At 39.1% G+C, this 22,349-nt stretch overlaps 1 protein-coding gene across 5 annotated transcripts in view; it reads left to right on the plus strand.

Annotated features, from left to right (window-relative positions):
- Positions 1-1,072: 1,072 nt before the first annotated feature.
- SKAP2 (src kinase associated phosphoprotein 2) overlaps positions 1,073-22,349 on the plus strand; it is a 120,087-nt gene continuing 98,810 nt past the window's right edge. The window contains exons 1-3 of one of the 5 annotated variants that reach the window (XM_075143507.1): positions 1,073-1,276; positions 11,939-12,044; positions 14,344-14,369. In XM_075143507.1, the coding sequence (XP_074999608.1) occupies positions 1,228-1,276; positions 11,939-12,044; positions 14,344-14,369 (181 nt within the window). In that variant the 5' untranslated portion in view covers positions 1,073-1,227. Of the gene's footprint in view, positions 1,277-11,938; positions 12,045-14,343; positions 14,370-20,979; positions 21,261-22,349 lie in introns of those variants that run through there. The other 4 variants (XM_075143506.1, XM_075143510.1, XM_075143508.1 and 1 more) reach the window with 4 other exon arrangements.

Consider the following 22,349-nt stretch of genomic DNA (forward strand, 5'->3'; position numbering starts at 1 on the left):
CTGTAGTAATAACATAGATATAGCCAAAACCACCAAGGTCACAGAAGCACATGCTTAGAGTTTACTTGGACTATTTCTACACTAAACATATTACATCACTGATGTGCTCCAAATACATACAACTAGGGATTTGCGGGAAAAATATATCAAAGCTGCTCCATAAGCAAAACTTCTACAAAGTCAGCCCTTCCAGCAGCCCAGCTGTGTTGCTTAGGGACAGCATCTCTTCCTACCTCTGCCCACACATGTGTGCTAACAGATGCCAATACCAACAGGCCTGTTCCCACTGCTTCACTTTCCATTTCTTGTTTCACTGCATGCCTCGCGTGTGCACGTGATTTCCTCCTCTCAAGTTCTCTGGCTCGATTTTGCCAGCTGTAAGCATTGGGACATCAGCACAGCCATGGCATGAGGTCGGGCTGCGGTCTTCTATCCCAAACCCAGCCATTGGTAATGACAGCAGGCAAAGAGAGAAGAGGGGGAACCAGCAGAGCCTTGCTGAATGCCAGGGCTGGCATTTTCCCCCTTTTATTCCCTCAGCAGCGCCATCCTGCCTGGCAACAAGCGAGCTAAGGTCAGCACCATGCTCCGAATGAAGACTGGAAAGATATTTGGAAGAAATTGGGTCCAAAATTTTTCACTCTTCATACCCAGTGACCCCCCCACCACCCTGCCCACCCCTGTGAGAGGAGGCTGGGGCCGCCAGCCCTCGGCTTGGAAGGGGCCTGACTGTTGGGCGGGACAATCAATGGACCAATCAGAGAGCAATTCTGGGCATTCTCATCCAATAGTCAACTTCTCATGGGCTTTGGGGCGGAGGCGAGCAGATCACTAATGCTGAGCGCCATGTTCGATTCTGGCAAGAGGGACGGGCCTGCATGGTGCCCTCACGCAAAATGGCTGCTGGCAGCGGTCACGTGGGAGGCAGTCGCTCGTGGCGGCGCGTTGCTAGGAGGACACCCAGCAGCGGGCATAAACATCGGGACGGGGATGAAGCGCATGCGCCGTTCTGGAGGGCGGGTGGAGGGCGGGTGGAGGGCGAAAGCGTCATGAAGCTCCGCCCCGTGTCGCGAAGCCCCGCCCCCGTGCCCCGCGGCCGTGCCGTTGCGGCCGGGGGGCGGAGCTTTCGCTTCCTCGCTGCCGGGGCGGGGGCCGGGGCCGAGCGAGACGCTGAGCCCCGCCCGCGGGGTGTCCCCGGCCTCCCGGCTGCCCCCCGCCGTCCTCAGCATGCACGGCGCGCTCGCCATCCCCGAGGAGGTCTGCAGCCTCCTGGCAGGTAAGGCCGGCCGCCGGCAGGGAGGGAGGGCTTCCCGGGGGGCGGGCGGTGAGCAAGCAGGGCGGAGGGGAGGCCGAGGGGGGCGGGCCGGGCCGGCGGGGGGTGTGACGGGCCGGGGCAGCCGGCGCGGCCGGGGCTTGCGGGGGGAGCAGCCCCTTGTGCCGCAGCCCCGGCGGAGCGCTCCTCAGCGGGCGGTGGGCGCTCGCTTCCACTTCCTGGGTTGGGGGTTCCTTCCCGCCGTCGGTTCCTCTCGCCCGGTTACTTCCTCCCCTGTGCCCCTGCGGCTGCCCTCCGGCGCGGTGCTGCGGTTCCCTTCCCCGCGGCTGCTCGGCGCAATGAGGAAGGAGAGAGGTCTGGCTCCCGTTGCCGGCCCGGCCTGAGCGCTCGCAGCCCCCCATCCGCCTCTGGGCAGGGGTGAGGTGTTCGGGACCTCTGCGGGGCTACGCCGGGAGTGTGAAATCCCTCTGCGGACGCGGCGTGTGGAAGGAGCCGGGCGCCGGGCAGGCCCCCTGGCCCTGCTGCTGGCCGCCGAGTTAACCGCTGAGCGATCAGGTGGAAGTTTCTCCCCTTCAGGGTGTGTCAGCGGCCCGGCAGCTGCTGCCGGGGGTAAACCGTGCTGTTCTGGGGCCGGCCCGGCCGGTTCCCCCAATTAACTGAAAAGATAAAAATTTCCCCGCTAAACAGCCTAGGCTAATGTCATCGAAGTGAATTAAGATGTTACTGAATTACTGGCATATTGTCATGTCAGTCAAATACGTCTGGCTGTGACCGTCCACGCTTTTATGGATACATTGGAGCATAGGAATGGGATGATTTCTCACCATGGAAAGTTATCAGCAATAGTGCTAGTAGAAACTTAAAAATACCGATAGTGTTTTTTATGTTCAAGATTTAGATTTCATTTTTTTAAAACTTATTTTTTGCTGTCCATTAAAACAAACTGTGTATTTCCAGTTTGGGATTTCTTTCATCTTTATGAAAAATTCATAAAAAGCTTTGTTACCCTGAAACAATTTCAGTTTCAGTGGGAGTATCTTTCTTTTGGGAACTTCTGTTTCTGCCACAGGAACTTGCGTAGCTCTAAGCCATTCAAATTATCCATACTTTGCAAATCTTCCCTCTGAAATGAAGTACTCGATTACATGCCTGCTAGAATCTAGTGTGGCTCATCACCTTTCAAGAGTTACACCTTTGTAAGAGTTTGAAACATGTCACTCTTACCAGTCAGTCTTCTCAATATTTAAAGCACTTCTGCCAACTGTCCTAAATGTTTTCCTAACTACTGTTTGTAACTACATTATTTGCAGACCATACCATCTGTAGTAAAATCTGCATGAAAGGCCAACAGAAAGAAGGAAAGTGTCTGATCATTTCTTCTCATGGCATAGATTCTTAATCATTTAAAAAAAAAAAAAAAATTAGCCTTAGAGAGCCTTTCCGAACTTTGGTAGTTTCTGTGGTGTTACTATATTCTGGAACTTGTGATAACATAAAGTGTGTGTGTGTGTGTTTCGGAACTGTTTTCACTGTGTGAAGCTGATCTTAGAAACTCTTCAATGTTTTAAGTGCTTTTAGGATTTTTTCAGGGGAGGGTGTGATGCAGATGCGATGATTCCAGACTGTGATGTGTTTTTTGTCATGGTGCCTCATCTTCACAACTTGTCCTTCTCCCCATCTTTATCGAGTCTCCCATGGAAAGAGGAGTAAAGTAAAGTAAAGTTTTTGAAGTAAAACTGAGAACACCTACTTTCCCTCAAGCGGGATGTCTGTATGTTCTTTCGGTGTCACTATGATCAACGGCCTAAGTTATATACAGGTATCTAGTGTTTATACAGTGTGTTCAGCTTCTGCTTTGCTGGAAGAAAACGAGATGGTTTCTTTAGTGCTGTCTATAGAACTGAAGTTAAGAAGAGAATGGAATGATTTACCAATTATCTTTAAATCTTTGTTTTATTATTATGGTAGCATAAATGCTACATAATATATCTCTACAACTGTAACGGTAATATTCTCAACTTAATCTGCTTCCACACAGAATTTTGTTTTGGTTCTCAATGCAAAATGAGCTTAACACTTGTTCATCTTATAACAGCGTAATTATGGAGTAAGAAATTTAGCAGGGTGGAGATGGGGTAGTGAGGAACAATTAATAGTTTGTAACTTTTAATCCTTACTTGCGGAATTATCAAAGGGAAAGAAATGTAAGAGTAAGTATGGTTATACAATGTAAAAATTCAATAACCTGATCCCTTTTTTAAAAAATAGGGACTCTTTTTTTTTTTTTTTTTTTTTTTTTTTTACTTTACCAGTCAAGTGCACAAAAGTTAGTAACCAGAGTAGTTCAAACTGTATGAGCAATTCATTCACTGACACATTTAGGTTCTGGCAATCTTTAATTATGTAGTCTCCTGCTTCTTTTTGCTCAAACTGTTAATGTAGTGAAGATATATGGTAATGGAGGAAGGAAGGGAGCTCAGGGATATCTTTACTATTCATTAAGCAACTCTTACACAATACAAAGAGTGCAGTGAGTTGATAGTTATTAATTTCTGCATGCACTTCTTCGAGAGTGCGTCTTAATGTATTATTTTAATGGCTCACAAGTATTGATTCAGCACCTCTTTGAGATGAGGGAATATTGTTTCCTCGTTGGTAAAATTAGTGTAATAAACAAGATGTGATCTGGGGTCGCAAAAAATAATCAATGGTGGAATACAATTAGAATTCAAATTCACCTGCCTCCATGCTGTGCTGGTTTCTCCAGAAAATAATGTGAGTTGGATGTCTATATTCAGTGGCCATTACGAGTGCCAGGCACTTCTTCATACCAGGTTCTGTTGAGAACGTGCAGTTAATGTCTAGCAACAAGCACCGTTTTTTAGCCTGATATTCACATAGCAGTGAGGCAGTGACAGATACAAAATCTCTTAAATATTGTGCTCTTCCTCCTCTCCTTGGTCTTTTTGCCTACTATTTCCAACTTCTGCAACAAGTGGAGGAGGGATCATATGGATTTCCTTATCCCTGCTTAGCCTTGATTGATTGTTGGAGTACCGTCCACCCACTATGCTGAACAAGTAGGGGTCCTACTGGAAAACATGCTAAGTGCTCCTGTAGTTAAACATGGTGATAATGGGAATAAACACCCCAGAGGATGAATTAAAATTGCACAGCAAACTTTCTGACTTGCGAGTGCTTTACTTTGAACCTAAACAATATTATATCTTTAACGCAAAAACAAATTCTGTCACACATGCTGGCAGGGTCATTATAGTTGCATGTCAGTGGCGCTGAAATGTTCCAGGCAGAAGCACAGCTTGAGCTCAGGGCTAACTGCATTAGTTGGAAACAGGAGCAAGCTGTTTCTATAAAGTTGAAGGGGAAAGGTCAGTGTGGCAATGGGCTTATTGCAGAGGATTGTTGGGATTTCACAGCCCCGTCCTTTCTTCTCCGACTTGTTCAAGTGGTGGGAGGGAAACACTGGAGACAGAAAAAGGGTCCTCTGGTCATGAGTTGAACTTCTGGTGGGAGGAGAAAGTAATTTTATTGCGCTCTTATCTCCCTCTTTACACCTGGGGAGGTATGTGGTAGTGTATGTAACTTCTTCATTCCCGACCTGTGTCTCTCCACCTTCTAGATGATGCTTGAGATTTTGGAATTTAGTGAAGGAAGCCCAGCCCCATTGTGTCTTTTCTTCTTTTGAAAAGGTATCCTCTGTCATGTTTATATGTTCAGGATCTTTTTGTGGGTGTTTGGCAAAGTGGGATGTTACATGGGGTTGTTTTTTTTTTGCTGTCAAATTATTATTGGTTACATAGATTGCTGGAGGCCTGCTCATTTTTACTTTTCCTTTCTCTTTGATGCACACTCTAAGTTTTGGCTTGTCCACAGCTGAGAAGGATTTCAGAGGCTGTTTCTTCCCCAAAGTCATATTATTTCTCTTGTAACGTAAGCTTCAGTCATCTTGATTGGAAAAAAAAATATCTTGATTTTTTTCAGTAATGGAGATTTAGTTGGAGGAGTTAAGAATTCTTTATTTTTTAAAAGTTTTTGACAGTGTCATGATCATTAGATATATGTATCATTTATATCTTTTCCCTCTTATCTTCATGACACCTGTGACTATAATAAGGGTCCTATTGCTTTTTTTTAATTCAGTTTTCCTTTCACACTGGAGTATTTCCAGTTTGAATCTCCTGTATTCATATTTTAAAAGTTACAAAGATTTTTTCTATGAAAATGGAATAAAACTCTTTCTCTAGTTCATGTGGAACCTTATATTGAGTCCCAATATCCATTTTCCTTGTTCTACTAAACAAAAACCCAAAACTAAATAGAAACTAATGTTCTTGCCCTAGAGACGGTTTCCAGCCAGATATTATTCAGTTTGTTTAAATGCTTAGTCATATTGTCCAAATTGCCTTTTTTCAATGTGATTCCTCTTAATTTTTTCTTCAAATTAATGTTGTTTACCCACTTGTTTAGTTGCATCCTGGAAATAGCATGCAGAAGAGGGCAAGCAAGAAAACTACAAGACGGTGGATCCAGTGCATGAGTTTTATTTTCTTACCTTTTATTTTTGGGTACTACAGTAATTATATTTATGCCTGATGCCCAGAAAACTAACTGTCCTTTTTCGACCTCCGTGTCAGCTGTTGCTGGACTTGCTCCTTACATTCCTGTCATAGGAAAAGCCACCTAGGTACAGTGTAGCTCTTCTTCATTGGCTGGTTCAATTTTAAAAGGATATTGTTGTTTAAAACTTTACTCTTTGTTTTTAAGTATCATTTTTATGTTTCCAAGGCTTTAATGAATGCTGGTTCTTGCTGAAGAATCCATCTTTACAAGATAAACCAGGGCGATTATTGTAGACATCTTCTAAGTAGACATGTATTTACAGCTTTGGTAATATATATGTATTTCAATAGTAATGGAATAAGAATAGAAACAGTGAGGTGAAAAAATGCACAGAGGCATTCCTGGTAAGAAATAACCTCCAGTGATTTGAAACATAGTTCAATTGTCTCTGCCATAAATTTGAGAATAAGTGTCATATACGGGTGATAAAAATGGCATAGGCTATTTTTTATATACTCATTATTCACTTAGTTTGTCTTTTTCAATTAACGTGGAGTCTATCTTTCTCATCTGACTGGGTTTACGTTTCTTTCATAATCATATGTCAACAAACCACAATAGATGCAGTATAATGTGGCATACAGTGTAAATCTTTAGGTTAATCCTTAACATTTTTTATTATAGTTCATTTGGAATCACTTTGTAACTTGATCATGATTTGTACTGGTGTGGTTTTTTTCATGATATGCTTAATATGTTACAGCTTAATCTTTTCTCACCTCTTTAATGTAGAGAGAGGATGCTCAGCTACTCAGCCAATGAGATTAGATATATCTTGCGATTAGATATCCTTGATTATAATATTTTTCTTTAACTTCTTAAAAGAGTTGTCTTATCTGTTTACTTCATTTGAGGAGTCTTGGCAGTTTGGGTGTACTTCTGCTTTCTAAATCATTAACGAAATTGTTGAGCGTCAACGTTTATCATGAGACTCACTTTGTATGTGGCAACATGGCAAGATAGCCTTGCTTTTGGAGATTTAAGGTACAGCAGTTTCTAAGGGCCGTCCTTTCCAGGACTTTGTGCTGAAAGGAATGCTCATCTACCTGTTAGGCTGGATCAATGTGATATTTTTAGACATCTTAGAGTGTCAGTCACTTTTATTTTACACCATGTGTTCTGTTTCTGTATAAGTATATATTTTTTTTTAAAAGACAGTTTAGCAAACTCTGGAGAGAGACTTTTAAATATAGTTGGGAAGGAAGGGGGAGAGCAGAAGCAAAATCCTCATATTTCTTGATTCAAGAGGACAGGCAGTCACAGATATTGCTTGATAATTTGTATTCAGACCTGTTCCCTATTGATGAATTGCACGAAAATTTTGAAATCAAATTAATAAATGGCTTTCTAATGCCAGCCCATGTAAAGCTGAAAGATATGTGGCAATTTGTTTCATGTTGGTCACCTTTGGACAGTGTGTGTGCACAAATGTGCGTAGCTTGCAGCTACCTTCCCGAATTCTCTGGCTTGCAGCCGGCTCCTGGCTCCCTCAATCCTTGAGGCGGAGGATAGAGATGGGAAAAGGCTGGTGGCTGAAGAAATTGTTCTGCTGACCTGCTGTTCCCTTCTTGTGTGACTGGCACTGCATCCGCCCGGTGACCCCATGCAAGTGTCCCTTGTCATATGACGGATGCGTGTCCAGCCCCGAAACAGGAGCCTGTGTTCTCCTCGGGTCACGGACAGGGAGCTGCGTGCGTGCCCTGCCATGTGAGTGGAAACACACCTATTTCATCGCCTGTTTATAATTGTTCTCATGTCATTTGAATGGCATGAACTCATCAGGTGATGAAGAAGTGACTAACTTTTTGATAATGTGATAGACGACATTTTGGTTATCTACTGGAGGAGGGGAGAAAGGAAGAGCCAGGACACAGTCTGAGTACCTCTGTGAGAGTCTCTTTGGCCCACCCTGACGCAAAAATGAGGTAGTTCTGTCCTAAGTGTGTTTGTTTATTAAGTGCAACTTATGATCACGATACTAAGCCCTGTAAACAACAGAAGTGCTATGATTTGTTATGATTAGCAGTCTTCAACGCAGCACTTGCTCTGGGCTAAAAATTTACAACATTCTTGAAAAAGCCCATCTGTGTTGTTTCAGCCTTCATTAAGGAAAATAGCCCCAAAGACAAAACGATGAAAAACTTGCAGTGTTGTCTGATTATAGTCACGGAAGTAAGGAGAACCACAAAATGTTTTAACAATGAAAAGCAAAATAAATCATAACTTTTTTCATTGTAAAAGGAATGTAGATGAAAATGAAATTAAAATGGCTTTTCAGCTTTTGATTGTTGTATGAAATGGCAATTAAGCTTTGAACTGTATGAGCCGGTTGAAGTGGACAGAGCTAGACTGTAGAGTGACTTCCCTTTTCTGTCAGTTTGTAACCTGTATTGACAAAGCAATTTGTGAGTGGATCATATCAATCGGATCTTTCAGTTCGGCAGCTGTTGTTCATTTCTGGAGGCAAATAATTTCTCTGGGGCAGAGAGAGTTAAAATAATGAGCTTTAAGAAACAGAGCAACAAATATGGGTCTTCAAGCTATTGGGCACTCTAACACACAAGCTTAAAAAAAGGTAAGAGGTGTTGAATAGGTTTCCAAAGTTTATTTCTCTTTGAAATTTTAGTGTTTTCAATGGAAACAGTTGAGTTTCTGCAATGTGTAATACTAAATAGCTGCTCAGTTTGCTAGAAACAAACAATTTATGGAAATAGATAACTTGTTTTGTTTGTTGTATGGTAGCTGATTAGTAAAAGTGCTTTTAAATCAGAAATCTGTTCAAAGATGTTTTGTTTTTGGAGTTTATCTTTTATTACTTTTTAAATTCCTCAATGGACCAACTGCTACTGAAGCATGAAAGAAACACATCTACACTGAAGTGCTTGTGATTAGTGGCTTACACTTTCCTTTTCGGTATAGCATTAAACTAGCAGAGGAGAGATCAAGTTTTGGATCACCCTGGAGAAGGAAGAGCAAGTAAGTGACTAGAATAGCGGTGAGAAATGGGCATATTTTGCTGCGTCTGTCTGAAGTTCACTGTATGAGGCTTGTATCTGTCATACTGAGGTCCTGAGTTCTGTTCTCATTCTAAGGTAAATCACTTTGAGGAATGTCAGAGAAATTGCGTGAACCTTCCCTTAAGCCAGTGATGAAGCTCTCTCTAACAGCAGGGACTGCTCCTTCCATACTCTTCCACAGTGTGGAAGTTGAGGTAGTGAAGAGATGATCATAACTTAGATAACTTTCTTGCTTCTTGTCCAGAGGAGCTCAGTATAAGTTACTAATCTCGTGTGCATCTGGCACATCCTGAATGGATTTACAACACTAGATCAGAAGGTGGCTTGAGCAAGGTATATGACATTCTGTGTAATTGTGAGTAGGTAAGAAAATCTATGATACAGTAACATGTAATTTTCCAAGAATATTGCTTATTTAGCATCCTGTTGAAGATCATGTGTACATCAGGTCTGTCTTCATATTTTGGTGTTATGATGAATCAAGCTATATGCCTTCTCTGGACATATGGAAGTAATAGTATTCCATGATGAGAACAGTGCATTCTGTTTGTGACTACCTAAGCTCGCAGAACTTGTTTTACAATCTCACAGGAGATTGTAACTGCTGCTGCTGTTTAGAAACAACAAACTTATCAGGAGCTTGTGCATGCTTGCTCTCTCTCTGTCTCTTTCCTTCTCCCCTCTCCTCCATCTCATTACCTACTTTTACTGAGAAGAGATGGAGCATCTACTTCAGCCCTGTACCTCCATGGTTGAAAATTCTGCATTATTTCTGCTTTTGAAGTCCAAGCTTTTCCTGAAAAGAACAGATTGTGTCAGCAATGTAGTTAGTCCTGAAATTTTTGTATCTACAGTGTATTCTAAGCCAGAAGTGGTAATTCTTTCTTCTGATAACACAATTAAGGAGTATGTGGGGAAAAGAAACCAAGTTATCTCAACATTTGTGTTTGAAAAAAGCTTTGAGAGTCAGTCAAAACCAGAGACGACCGAGTTCTCAGCTGGGTTTTGAGCTTTTCCAAGAAGTAAAGCAGCACACTGAGTTTAAATGAAGACTGCTGAGGCAAAGTTCTGTGATTAATCAGTATCCAAAGATTACTGTGCAAGCATTGCTCCTTATTTATGAACGTGACTGATTGCTCTAAGCTTTCACATATTGCTGCCTAGGTAGAACTTTGAAGCTGCTATCTAATTTTTGAAATAAATATGTAAAAGTATGAAGGAACAAATATTGAATCAGCGTGTCCCTCCCAGAGTGAAAGGTTGATCTGTACTGGAAAATCCTGTTGGGTTTCATTGAGGGGAAAAACTGTTGGTGGTTTTGTTTTTTGCCCTCAGTAGTAAAAGTATTGGGTCTTTTGACCTAAGGGAGGTTTTGTGGATGGTCAATGTCTGGGATCACGTGGATCCTCATTTGCCTGCTTGATCGCAAATTGTAATCATTGGAATTTATGAAGATGTATAAATTTTCTGTGGGTTAGGATGAAATGTTTCCAGGGATGCTCGGTGTACAGCACAGAGGCTGTTGGGGGTGTATCTGGAGGATTCATTAATACACATGTTAAGTGCCTTTCCTTCTGTCCTTTTAAAGAAGGAATGCCATAGAATTGAGTGTGGGTCTCCACCCTTCAGGACTGCTCTGGAGAATGTAGTGGGGAAGATTCTCTGTCTTATGGGGAGGGGGATCAATACCATTCTTCGGAACTCTAAAACATTTTCCAAAATGTAGATTTTGTCACATTTTGTGATGACAGCAAGCCAATCTAAACGTCTAAATAATAACCTGGTAAATTATTTATAAAGAATGAAACCTTTGTAATAGCTATACTAGTGTTCTCAAAGAGTAGCTTTTGACTTAATTTGTTTTCTTGCAGCCTGTAATATAAAGTGGGATATGTTTCTGTTGAACTTCTCTTTTCTAAAGAAAAAAGCAGGCAGTTACGGCTTGCACTTATGAAATCTGCAGTAAATATTCATTTAATGTTGTTTTAAAATGTAAACTTTTGCATGCAAACATTTGAGTGTTACTTATGTATGCTTTCCCTTATTCACTGAACATACGTTATTATCCATACAGCTGAGAAATTTAAGTCAACAAGCCGGATTTTTTGGTCATATTTCTACTTTTCAGTTTTCGGGATAATCGTATGTTGATTGGTAACTGCCAAAACTAACTGTACAAGTTTCTTATAAACATTTTAGTTAACCGAGAAAACATACTACTGGAGGAGTTACACTCCCCCAAATTCTCAGTCACTGCATTGTTTTTTATCCTATGGAATAGATATTTACTATATTACAAAGGACCATAGTAACTTTATGGAATGCTTTGATTCTACATGACTATATAAATGTATCTTCTGTATAAGAATTAAAAATTACAGTGCAGGTTAGAGGTTTAAAAGTTTGTGATTCTACAAGTGCAGGTATGCTTAACTTCAAGTACATGCTTGGGCTTGACTCCTTCAGTATGGTTATTGTGCCTACCTAATTATTTGCAGGATTAAGGCTTTGGATATGAACTTTTAGTCAAGTAGGCAGTTCAGAGGCAATGTAAGAACATTTGAAAATACTGTAACTAGTAAGTGACCTATATTAGTAGCTGGGTAGGCGTTACTGTGGAAATAATGAATTGCTCAACCATTTTTGTAACTTGAACTTCTGAAATAACATGGCAGTAATATATGCATAAAGGCTCTTTCCATGTTTTAGCTTTATCCCTTACTTTAGGTGATGGAAAGTAATTGTTATAGTACTGCAATTTATTAGGACTTATGTGGCATAATTAAGTGAGCAAGAATCAAATGTCACTGTAGGATTTGCTGTGCTAAGCGTAAGTAGATCAGAGAACAAATGTATCCCATTTAGAATCTGAAATGTCTGTTAACGACGCTGTGTGTAGGCCTGAAAATAATTTTCATAGTTTCTTCACAGTAGTATCAGGACAAACTCATTACAGCAGTATTTATCTTTTTTTGAGGTATACTTTTTTTTTTCCTTCTTTATTTAGATGTTGACACGTTTATTTCCCAAACGCTAAAAGGAGAAAATCTATCCAAGAAAGCAAAAGAAAGAAGGGAAGTTCTTCTTAAGAAGATAAAAGATGTCAAGGCAAGGTAAGTGAGCTTCATGGCTTTAATATGTTATAAAGTCACTTACTGATAACTTAAGTTTTTACAATTTTTAATAACCATTAACAATTAGAAATCTGTCTAGGTCCTGATTTTGTCAAATAGTCTGCATGGGTTCAAGTATTTATATCTTTCTCAAAGCTGCTAGAATTTAGTAAGAAATGGGAACATAAGGATTTGTCCTATTTGAATTGCTGTAATATTCTGAACCCTGATTGCAAGCTGGTAGGGTAGAGCTTGCCTTCACCTCTGCTTTGGTAAGATTCATTAAAATATGCGAAATATAATGCATTGAGAATATGAATGAGCTTCCGGTCTCCATACTCAACTGGTGTAAAACAGCATAATTCAATGCTGACTTTGCTTTACTGTATATTCTGTCATTTAGCTCTGTCTGTAATAGAAAATTGAAACATAACTGGAAACTATAGATCATAAGTTTGTTTCAGCAGTGTTGAAATAGTGAAGTACTGTGACAGACCAAGCAGAAGGCTGCGTGTTTTTATTTTTTAATATCAGGTATGATTTGAGACTCTGTTCTATTGTGTTTTAATTTCCGTCAAACAATTCAGCTAAAGAGATTCGGCTGTAATTTTATTTGTGCTACAAAATTTTCTTTGCAAAATCTCTTTTCTTACAACTCTAATCAACTAGGATATAATCTGGTACTTGCTGTTCTTTTCCCATTGTTGTTTCCAAAGTGTTTTTCTACTGATCACTTCCGTTGGATATCTCCTAACCTTTACTTTGATGACATGCTCCTGCCTCTGTGGCAACTTGTTTGCAATTTCAAAGACAGCACAATCATCTGGCGAAGGCATCATTCTTTGTATCACACTAACTGCGGGAAGACAGGAGTTGTGTCCCAAAACCTTGTAATTGAAGATTTGTGTGCCTTTAATTCAGGCTGTAAATGCTTAGGGAACTTTTTTTTTTTAAAGGAACCGGTATTTTCTTTCTCTTTTTTTCGTGCTTTCCCTTCTGGGTTATTGAGCTAACTGGGACCGTACAGATGACTTGCAGATACAGCATTGCTGACTTTTTTCTTCAGTCTTATGACTCAACTATGTTTTTTTGGATGATGAAATATCAAAGGAGGGAACCTGCAGTTATGAGCACAGTTGACACTGAATCCTTTGCTATTCACTTACATGACCCCATGATTTCATGTCTTATTTTAATTTCTAATTCCTTCCTTGTCTCCTGTAATATTATTCACTGTTAACAGCGTTTTGCTTTTCAGGCAGGCTGCAAAATATATGCACTTTGTAGTTGTCTTTGATTTTTCACATCCCACATATCAGGCTGTGCTGAACTATTACTGCTGCTTGCTATGCAGGATTTCTTAGATCTGGCCTTTTATCTCTGTTTGCATTTCTTAATTTCTTATCCCTAGACCCTTGCTTTCTCTCCTGCTCATTACTTGTAAGCATCTCCTTACCGACTCGCCTAATATATGCACTACTGCTTGTTGTCCATAAAGATGGTCTTGGTAGCTGCATTTTATTTGCCAGGATTTCTGGTGAAATCCTCTTCTTTTGGCATAAACTCTAGTCCATGCATTCTTCTTGAGATGCCATTTTACATAACTCTGTCCTGATTATTTATCTTTATACATCAAACTGTATCCTATGATTATTTTTGTTTCTGAAATATCAAGATTTAGCTCTGAAGAAACAGTATTTTTTCCCTCTGAGATGATAGAATTTTATCTTTTTTTAGGCATTAAATAAGTTGAGATCTTCTTATTTGAAAATGACTTTTTTATTTAGTCATGCATTAACTTTCTAATTTCTGGTTGATTATTAATACTTTTTCATTTGGATTTGATAAATTACTGCAACTAAAACCACTATTTGTAGATTTTTTCCTGCTGACCTACCATGTTATTGTTAAAGTATGCTTAGGGGCTTTTACTTATGCACAAAACTTTTTGAAATATATTAACATTTAGAAGGTTTACTAAAATTAAAGTTGCTTTTGTATGTTTATACCTTAAAATATCTGAGTAGATGTATGTTCCTAGAAAAGGCTGCTCTATCTGAGTTTGGTTTTGTTCAAGTCATCTTTGAAGTGACTGGGTGTTCTCTCAACTGCAAAGGCAAAAGAAAAACTGAGTAAATATTTTAGCCGAAAATAAGGACTTAAAAATGATTACAGAAACCTCGCAGCGCTGTTTCAACTACAAAACTTGTTGAAAACTAGTAATTGTTTTATGCTACGTTCTAGTACTGTGGATTTGCAAGTGTGCATTGCTTTATGTTGTTTCTTCTTCTTTCTGCAGTTATCCTCAAGAATTCCAGGATAAAGGTAAATGTCACGCATGATTTCCCCCCCGCCCCCGGTGTGTTTTTGCCCGCTGCCAGGCTCTCGGTCGCGTTCCCCCCGGTAGCTGCGGTGCCGGGCTGTGCCCGGCTCCTTTCGAGGCCGAGGGGGCTGGCTCCCCCTGCTGAGGAAAGCCGGGAGAAGCTTCCCAGTGGCAAAGTTCTCGCTAAACTATCGCTCAAAGCTAGGTCCCATTTCCTTCATGACACACATCTGAGAACGCTTACTGATGAAAAGATTAGTTTAGAAAGATAGTTCAGAATTTAATATAAATGGAGCTTGTTATGTCTGGCTTAATTAGCAGTAGCGTAGCATTGCGCAAGACCATGTGATGCAGGTTTTTTTTTTTTTCAGAGGAAGTGTATGCAAAGCAGCCTGCTTAGGAGATAAAATTTGAATAGGGATAACTTATTTCAGCCTTTTTTCTTAACACTGCAAAAGTCTTCAATTCCATAGTGATATTTCTTCAACCTTTTAATAGGATCATCTAGTGGCAATATGATATTGGCTTTCGATCTGCACTGAATGAATGTTTCCATAGTGCAGCGGGAGCTCAGACCTTTAGTTGGAGAGGAGACGATTTAGTGTGCGGGTAATGAAAGCTGAAGTGTGGGTTATCTATTGTCTTCTAGTGGAGTTAAAACAAAGCTGCAGAGTTCAGTTTAGAAAAGACTGAGGAGTTTGTTGCTACAGCGTTCTGTTCTGGAACTAAACCTGGCAGGGCTCTTATTTCCATGATGCTAATTCTTGAGGTCGTGACCTATAGCCTGTGGATGCTGGTATGAGGGTCACAGTGCGAGGTCAAAAAAGCCTATGCAAAGCTTCACTTCTTGCAGTGGTTGAAGAACTGTCTGTTTCTGGACAAGGAGGTTCAAACGTGTAGGCTACAGTGTGCCTCCTGATAAAATGAAAATATGTAAGTCATGTTAGGCAAGTAACGTTATAACAAGGCACAACAAGTTCATACATTTCTTATCCCTGTTTAAGTCAAGTTATATAGCCATAACAGTTCAACTGAAAGAGAAAATACAACTTGAAACTTCCCAAAGATTGCCAAGATTTTGTAAACTCGAACTATGTGATTCTTTAAAAATTATATTAAAATAATTTGCTGTTTTTTTTATATTGCACCTAAGCACCCTCACTGAAGTTAAAATGTAGTTTCCCTCCTCTCTTCATTGTCCAACAGAATTAAGGGTGGAAAAGTCAAATGTTATTTTATTAAGAAAATAACTAACATGAAATTAGGTGTCATGGTTGTTTCATTGCAAATGCATCTGACTGTCTGGAGAGCATGTTTTTGAAGACTTAATGACTTTCTGAGGCTATGACTCTCTAATAAACATGAGAGTTGTCTACAAAGAACAGAGTTTGCATTTACTTGTTTGCTTTTTTTTGAAGGTCAGGAATATTCTAGTCTATTTACTTTCTTCATTGGCAATTTGATTCAGAATTTCTTTTCCAATTCAACAAATTATTAATAAAGATGAGATTTCATTATCTCCGGTAAAATGGATGATTTAGTTGATATAGTCTGTAATTGTTACTATATAACTTGCTCTGATTTCTATGAAAATTGTATTCAGTCTTATTCTTTTTATTAGAGTGCTTTTGCTTCTTAAGAAGGATATATTGCTTTTTTTTTAAATTTTCATGATGTGTCTCTTTGGTTCAGATTGTAGAACTATGTACAGATGGTGAAGCTTGCGAATGCTGACACTTTAGTGTTCTTTCAGTATTTGTCAACAAAATGAGAGGGCTCTAAAGTTATACCATTGTTCTCTGCAAGTGAGGATAAATTTCTCCAAATTCATGTGCATTTACATGCACAAACATGAAAAATTCATGAGAAATGGGAGCCTGCACTTATTTGCAAAATATTTGAGGGAATGTGGTTCGGTGGTATGGGTTGTTGATATAATTTCCAGAGTTCAAGAAGTGTGTGATAAACGTTATTTGGTTGTGTCATTCTTACTTTAGGCCTGTACAAATTAGGCGTGACTTGTGTAGGTGTAGAACAAAGAACCCACACGGAGGTAAGCAGTCAGATTCTTGGCCAGCTACTAGTGTAACAAAGCAGCGGCAGGCTGAGTGAGGTCAACTTTTGTGCCCATTCATATCTCTGTGCACACCTAGACATTTGAAAAATGGAAAATCTGAGAAAAGATTAAAAACTGAGCTGGCAGTGATGGTCAGACATTTTCCTATTCCTCCCCCCTCCAGAGAAAGAAGAAATATCCCAAAACATAAGGTGAAAAAGGAGAATATCTTTTAGGAAAAAAGGAGGGGTGAAAGCAGAAATGTGGAAACTGCACTGAAACAAACTAGGAAGAATAAACACTATTGTGCACATTTAAACTTCATATTTGCTCTTCCTTGTTTTGCAGTAGCAGTTACTCCATTTTTTTAAAAATACAAATAAAATAATCTTTGTTGTAGCTGAAAGGAAGGGTGAAGAACGATTCATACTATGTGCCATATTATCATGGTATAGTAATTATCATACTACATTAATTATCATACTATATCAGCTGTTTTCAAGAATCTTGTGAGTTGTGACCTGTCATCCTTCCAGAAGCATCCAGAAGAATCTTTGGGAGTCCAAAAGAAGTGGACTAACACCTTCAAAATTCATATATTTCCTGTATAACATAATGAAACTTGACTCTGGTCTCTCAAACAGCAGCTTCTTCAGCTTGTGAGTTGTTCCATCAGTATGCTTTGTGGGCATCAGCTTGTCACTCTACTCTCTTTCATCATTGCATGTTCTTGAAGTTCTACTGGCTTTGCATGTAGTGACTAGTCAGTTTGACCAAGGTATTGTATGTGAGCTCTTGTTGTATGGGCTTTGAGCTCTTGTTGTATGGGCTTTGGCCACTAACATACAGAATCTTACCTTCCATAAAGATAAGACAAGGAGGTTTAAAAGAAGAATAAAAAAAAAATTGAAGAACATGTGCACAAGTAAAACCAGGCTCCTTAAAACCAAAGTCATCCATGTGCATAACTCTCAACTTTCAGAAAGTGCATACATACTTCTTTGCAACCAGATTGATGAACTTGAGGACTTTCTTGCATCCTCTTAAAAATAAGCCTTCTTCTGTTGTCTGTCAGGTCAGTAAATATGCTGGCAAAAGCATTTTTTGTGTCTACACACTGAAAAAATGAAGCTTTTTAGGGGAAGTGAGTACATGTGAAAATTCAACACAAAATTCATTGTACAGGAAAATATTTAATTCTCATGTGTGATGTGTTATCTGATTTTACACTGATTTTTACAGTTAAGTGTAATGTTGATTTATGGACAGACAAAGTGCATGTTGTTCTTATGACCAAAAATGTACAATTATATTAATATCCAAACCACTAATCTTTCCACAAAATTTGTTTTTATTTATTGAGTTATATTATTAAATGTTTATTATTTTTATTTTAGTCTTAAATTAAGGAACTCAGCAGAAATGTCTCTTTCTCTTAGACGCTGCTACTTTTTTTTTCTTTTCATTTGAAATATTTGACTCTTCATCTCAGCAATTTAAGCAAAATCAAAAAGCCATTGTTGCACTCAAGGTGACCTGTTCGAGATCTTAGAATTGAGAAGGAGCTTGAAAACTAAGATAATTTTCATGCAAATTGGATTAATTTTTTATAAGACTAGTATTCCTCTGAGGATATAAAAGTCTGGACTTTTTCAAAGATTCTGAGTTAATACAGTTTTTGGCATTTCTCTGTTTTGAGATTAATTGAATCAATACCATGGCTGCCAAAATGTTTAGTTAAAAGAAGCTTGTTTTCAATTTATGCTAAAAATAGTGCTAAAGTTGGCAGAAGCACTATAAGCCCTAGAAACTGTATTTGTGTTTGAACCTCACTTGCCATCTGTTCTTTGCATTTATTTTAGTAAAATATATATTTTTAATCACTTTTCACAAAAGATTTTGGCTCAGTCTTGAAAGTGAGACACCAAAAGTACTAGCCAAATTGAGTCATAATATGGGAATTTGCAGAACAAGTTCCCCATAAAGCACTCAGTGCACCTTATAGCTGATCTGCAGCACACGACTTTGGCAATATTTATGCAGAAAAGTATGATTTGACATTTGCTGAACTACCACTTTTGACTCTGATAAAAACCAATGAAGGTCCACTTTTCATTTCACTGTATTATAATAGAAGATAAACCCGTGTCTCTTTGTAATTATTGGGAGCACCTGTAGGAAACCTTTAAATGACTCAGATGCCTCTTTGGCTCTTGGCAGAGCAGTGAGTGTCTGGAGCCTGAGACATCTGCTTCCTGGAAATAGTCAAGCTGATAGAGTAGCACTATATGCAAAGGCTTTGTATTTTCTTTTTTTTTTTTCTGTTTTGTGTGGAGGTGATACTTCCTTTTTTGTCTCTATACACTCTGTTTTTCTGGAAATGGCAGCAGGTAGGAGTCTTTTTGGACTTGAAAAGGGAGGCAGTAGCTTGTGGTCATCAGAGGGTGAGAGTTCTCTATTTTAACACACTTGAGCGTTCAGTCAGGAGCATAAATACGTCGTTAGTATTTAACCATAAATGGGAAAGATATGGCTTAGTTGTTGCGCAGTCCTTTGAGGATCATCATGATGTATTTCTGGAGAGACCATCAGATGCATTAGAAGTGTGCCAAATATCACTCTGTCCTGGAAGTCTGGAGGGTTTCATTGTAGGCAAGTCACTGTGTTGTCCCTTTCAGCTACAAGCAGCTGTTATCTGTGAAGTGTCCGTGCCAAGTGCAATTTCAAGCAGCACAAGATACAGCCACCAGTGCAGCACAAAGTGGTCTTATCCTGATGTGCATCATCACAACAAGAGGCAGCTCAGCGAGTAAAAGTTGTGTTGCTTTTCTTGCTTGAAGCATATTTGCTTACAAACCTAATGCTGTTTCAGTATTGTTTCAACAAAAGACTGCTAAAGAATTCCTACTTGACCTTTACGAAACAAGCCATTAAAAACCATCATGTTAATATGAGACTCTAGAAGACTCTTTAGGAATGAGTGTCGGAGCAGGTTGCATGGCAAAGCATACACCAAGAAAGTGGCTGTGAGAAGAATCCAGTCTTGCAAGACGACTGGTGGATTGGGTCAGTAGCCTCTTCTTAAAAAATCAGCTGCAGCTATCAGAGGCTAAAGTATACCCGTGGCAGCTTGAAAGCAACTTTGGTTATTTTTGTGAAAAACTGTGTATGGAGGACCTTGCATTTATATGCTTGGTGGCTTCATCCAGTTCTTTGTTTGGTGGGTTCTTAGCGGAGCAGAGATTGGACAGGAGGAAGTGATTTCAACCTGCAGTGACTTGGGACCTCCCAAAAGGGCAAGAAGCAGGGTGTTTTGACCTGCATGTCTTTTTATTTTTGTGAGTTGTTTTATTTTGCTTATACTTGAGCAATTTTAATGCCTCACTCTGTCCAGACTTCTTTAGAAATAAAATGAAAGTGTTTAGTGATCTGGGGACCCTGAGCTACCAAGTGTCTTTTGGAGGCATCGGCTGAAACATCTTGGTTGCTCTTGTTTAGATTTAGTGGCTGAAGCAGCATCTTTAATGCTTAGGAGTTCATTACTATAATTACACTATTGCAGAAGATATTGAATTCCTGGGGGAAAAAAAGAGTCTGGATTTTTTTTTTTTAAACTGGATTCTTACAAAGTAATATGGTCCTGTTCATTATGTTCAGCTTTTACCAACTAAATCTGTTGAAAATCTTCAGAATAGGGGGCAGGGACTGAAGTGCAGCTCTTGTTACAATGAGGAGAGTTTGTCTTTTATGTTCCAGTCCTAATGTGGTACACTTACCCTTTGGTATGCAGTATTTCCTAAATCAATAAATAAGCTGTAATGGAAAAGGTAGCATTTAATAAGGAAAGACATTGTATGTTTTTTTTATAGATAACATAAAATATTGATTATGCTATCAAACCTATAAAAGGTTATTTTAAATTGCAGAAACTGGAAAATAGGGTCAGTTCATATACATATTTTTGTTATTGTTGTAACTGTTAACTATTGACTGTTAATTAAACTTTCTTTTCAACTTCCAGATAAATCATACGGTATTCTGGGGAAACAAGAAACTATATTAATGAGCATCAACTCCTTAATTATCCTTGTGACTACATAACAGGGACACATTCATGTCATTTCTTTGTGCAATAACTTTTGCAAAGAAGTATTTTTAAACTGATCATTAATTTTATGACCACAGAAATGAGATGCAAAATTTATGCTGTTGTCATTGGCACAGGTTCAAGGCACTACTGACATTATGTGTGATTGTAATGGAATGGCTGCCAACTAATGAGTCTATAGACATTTCGTTTGAGCATGCTTTGCTTTTAGATGTCTGATTAGGCAGTAATGCTTTCAATTATGCCTGCAAATTGTATTGGATACATTTACCTGATGCCCATTGTTGCTTTGTAGTTCGGTTTTCTATTACAGAAATGCAAGTTGAATGCTTTTCTTTAATTTATTGATGCTTTTCGGGTGTATTTTTAGGTACTTGGCACCTGAAGAGAAGAGTAGTGGCTTGTGCTGCTCAACACTGTCTCCTCTGGCTGTTCAAGGAGAAACACACGTAGCTTCAGATGCAATTCTATCTAGTCTTCCTCAGTAGGTGGAGTATAAACTTCAGTGCAACACCTTGATGGAAGAGCATGTGAAGTGAAGAAAGGGCAGAGATTACTCTGAGTGGGAATGCAGGAGACCCCACAGAATCAACAGGAAGCCTCTCTATGAACTGTCAGGAGCAATATTCTTATATATTAATAGAGTACACTCCAAAGATGTCTTTTAACCCTGCCAGAATTAGGAGGCAAAAAATCAAGGCTGATACTAGCCTGTAGTCATTCTTTTATGTGAGCACATAAAAACGTTGTGAAACGTTGCCTGTTAAAGCTCCAGAGCGCATTGAGTCAGCTTTCCTGTCAAAATGCCTGCAGTTCTTCTATACAAATTAGATGATTTAAGGATTGCATTTCAGTGTATAATATAAATTTACAAATACTTTTATTTAATCTGAAATAATAAATGTAAGATTTTTAGTTTAATCTAGCCCTGCAGGGCTACAGGTTGCTTGTAGCTGTATTTCATGTCTGTGACCTATTCTCCACATTTTTTACATACAAAAGTGTGGGTAGCTAAACATACTATTATATGACATGGGATCTGTGTATTTGTTCTGATTGTCTTTCTCAGTGAGTTTTTTCCCGTGGAAGTCTTCGAGCCTTTATTTACGGTTTAACATCTAGACAATGCTTTGAAGACTATAAACTCTCTAAAAGCACTGAGCTTGTAACGTCTTTCTTCATAGTACCTCAACAATTTTTTTGTTTTGTTTTAGGAGTATTTTGAACTTTGATATTGTAGGCTTAGGACAGATACTTGTTTTATTTTAAGTCTACATTTGGTGTGCCCGTGTTTTTTGTGATTTCGAATACAGTATGTATCTAGGATATGTACATGGTGTTCCCTAAATATGTATGTATGTATTAAAAAGCCCCTTGTTTCTAGATCATCTGGCTTTTATATGAATGCAAAGCACAAAGGTTTACTGAATTTGAAATCCTTAGCACAATTAGAAAATTGTAGTATTGTGACTTAATGGAAGAGCAGGGTAACAGTGCCGCTATGTAAACTTACATAAGGAATCACAACTTCTCTGAAAGAGATTATGTATAGCCAAGTGGGGCAAAATTCTCTGGAGATGTTCTTCCTATGAGTGTACTTGCCTATTTTCATCCATAAATGCTACTCATTTCAATATACTTAGGTTTACTCTTACTGTTCAGCCCATGAATTTTGAGTGCTGGAGTGTGGTGTTTGTGGAAATGTTTTCCTCTAGAAATACAGCCTAATATTTTAAATTTATGCTGGCACCTTCATGAAGGTTAAATGATAGTACATTTATGCATAGCTGATAGAGGACATTTTCGACTGACAACCAG

The sequence above is a fragment of the Calonectris borealis genome, chromosome 2 (genome assembly GCF_964195595.1).
Source record: "Calonectris borealis chromosome 2, bCalBor7.hap1.2, whole genome shotgun sequence".
Taxonomy (NCBI): domain Eukaryota; kingdom Metazoa; phylum Chordata; class Aves; order Procellariiformes; family Procellariidae; genus Calonectris; species Calonectris borealis.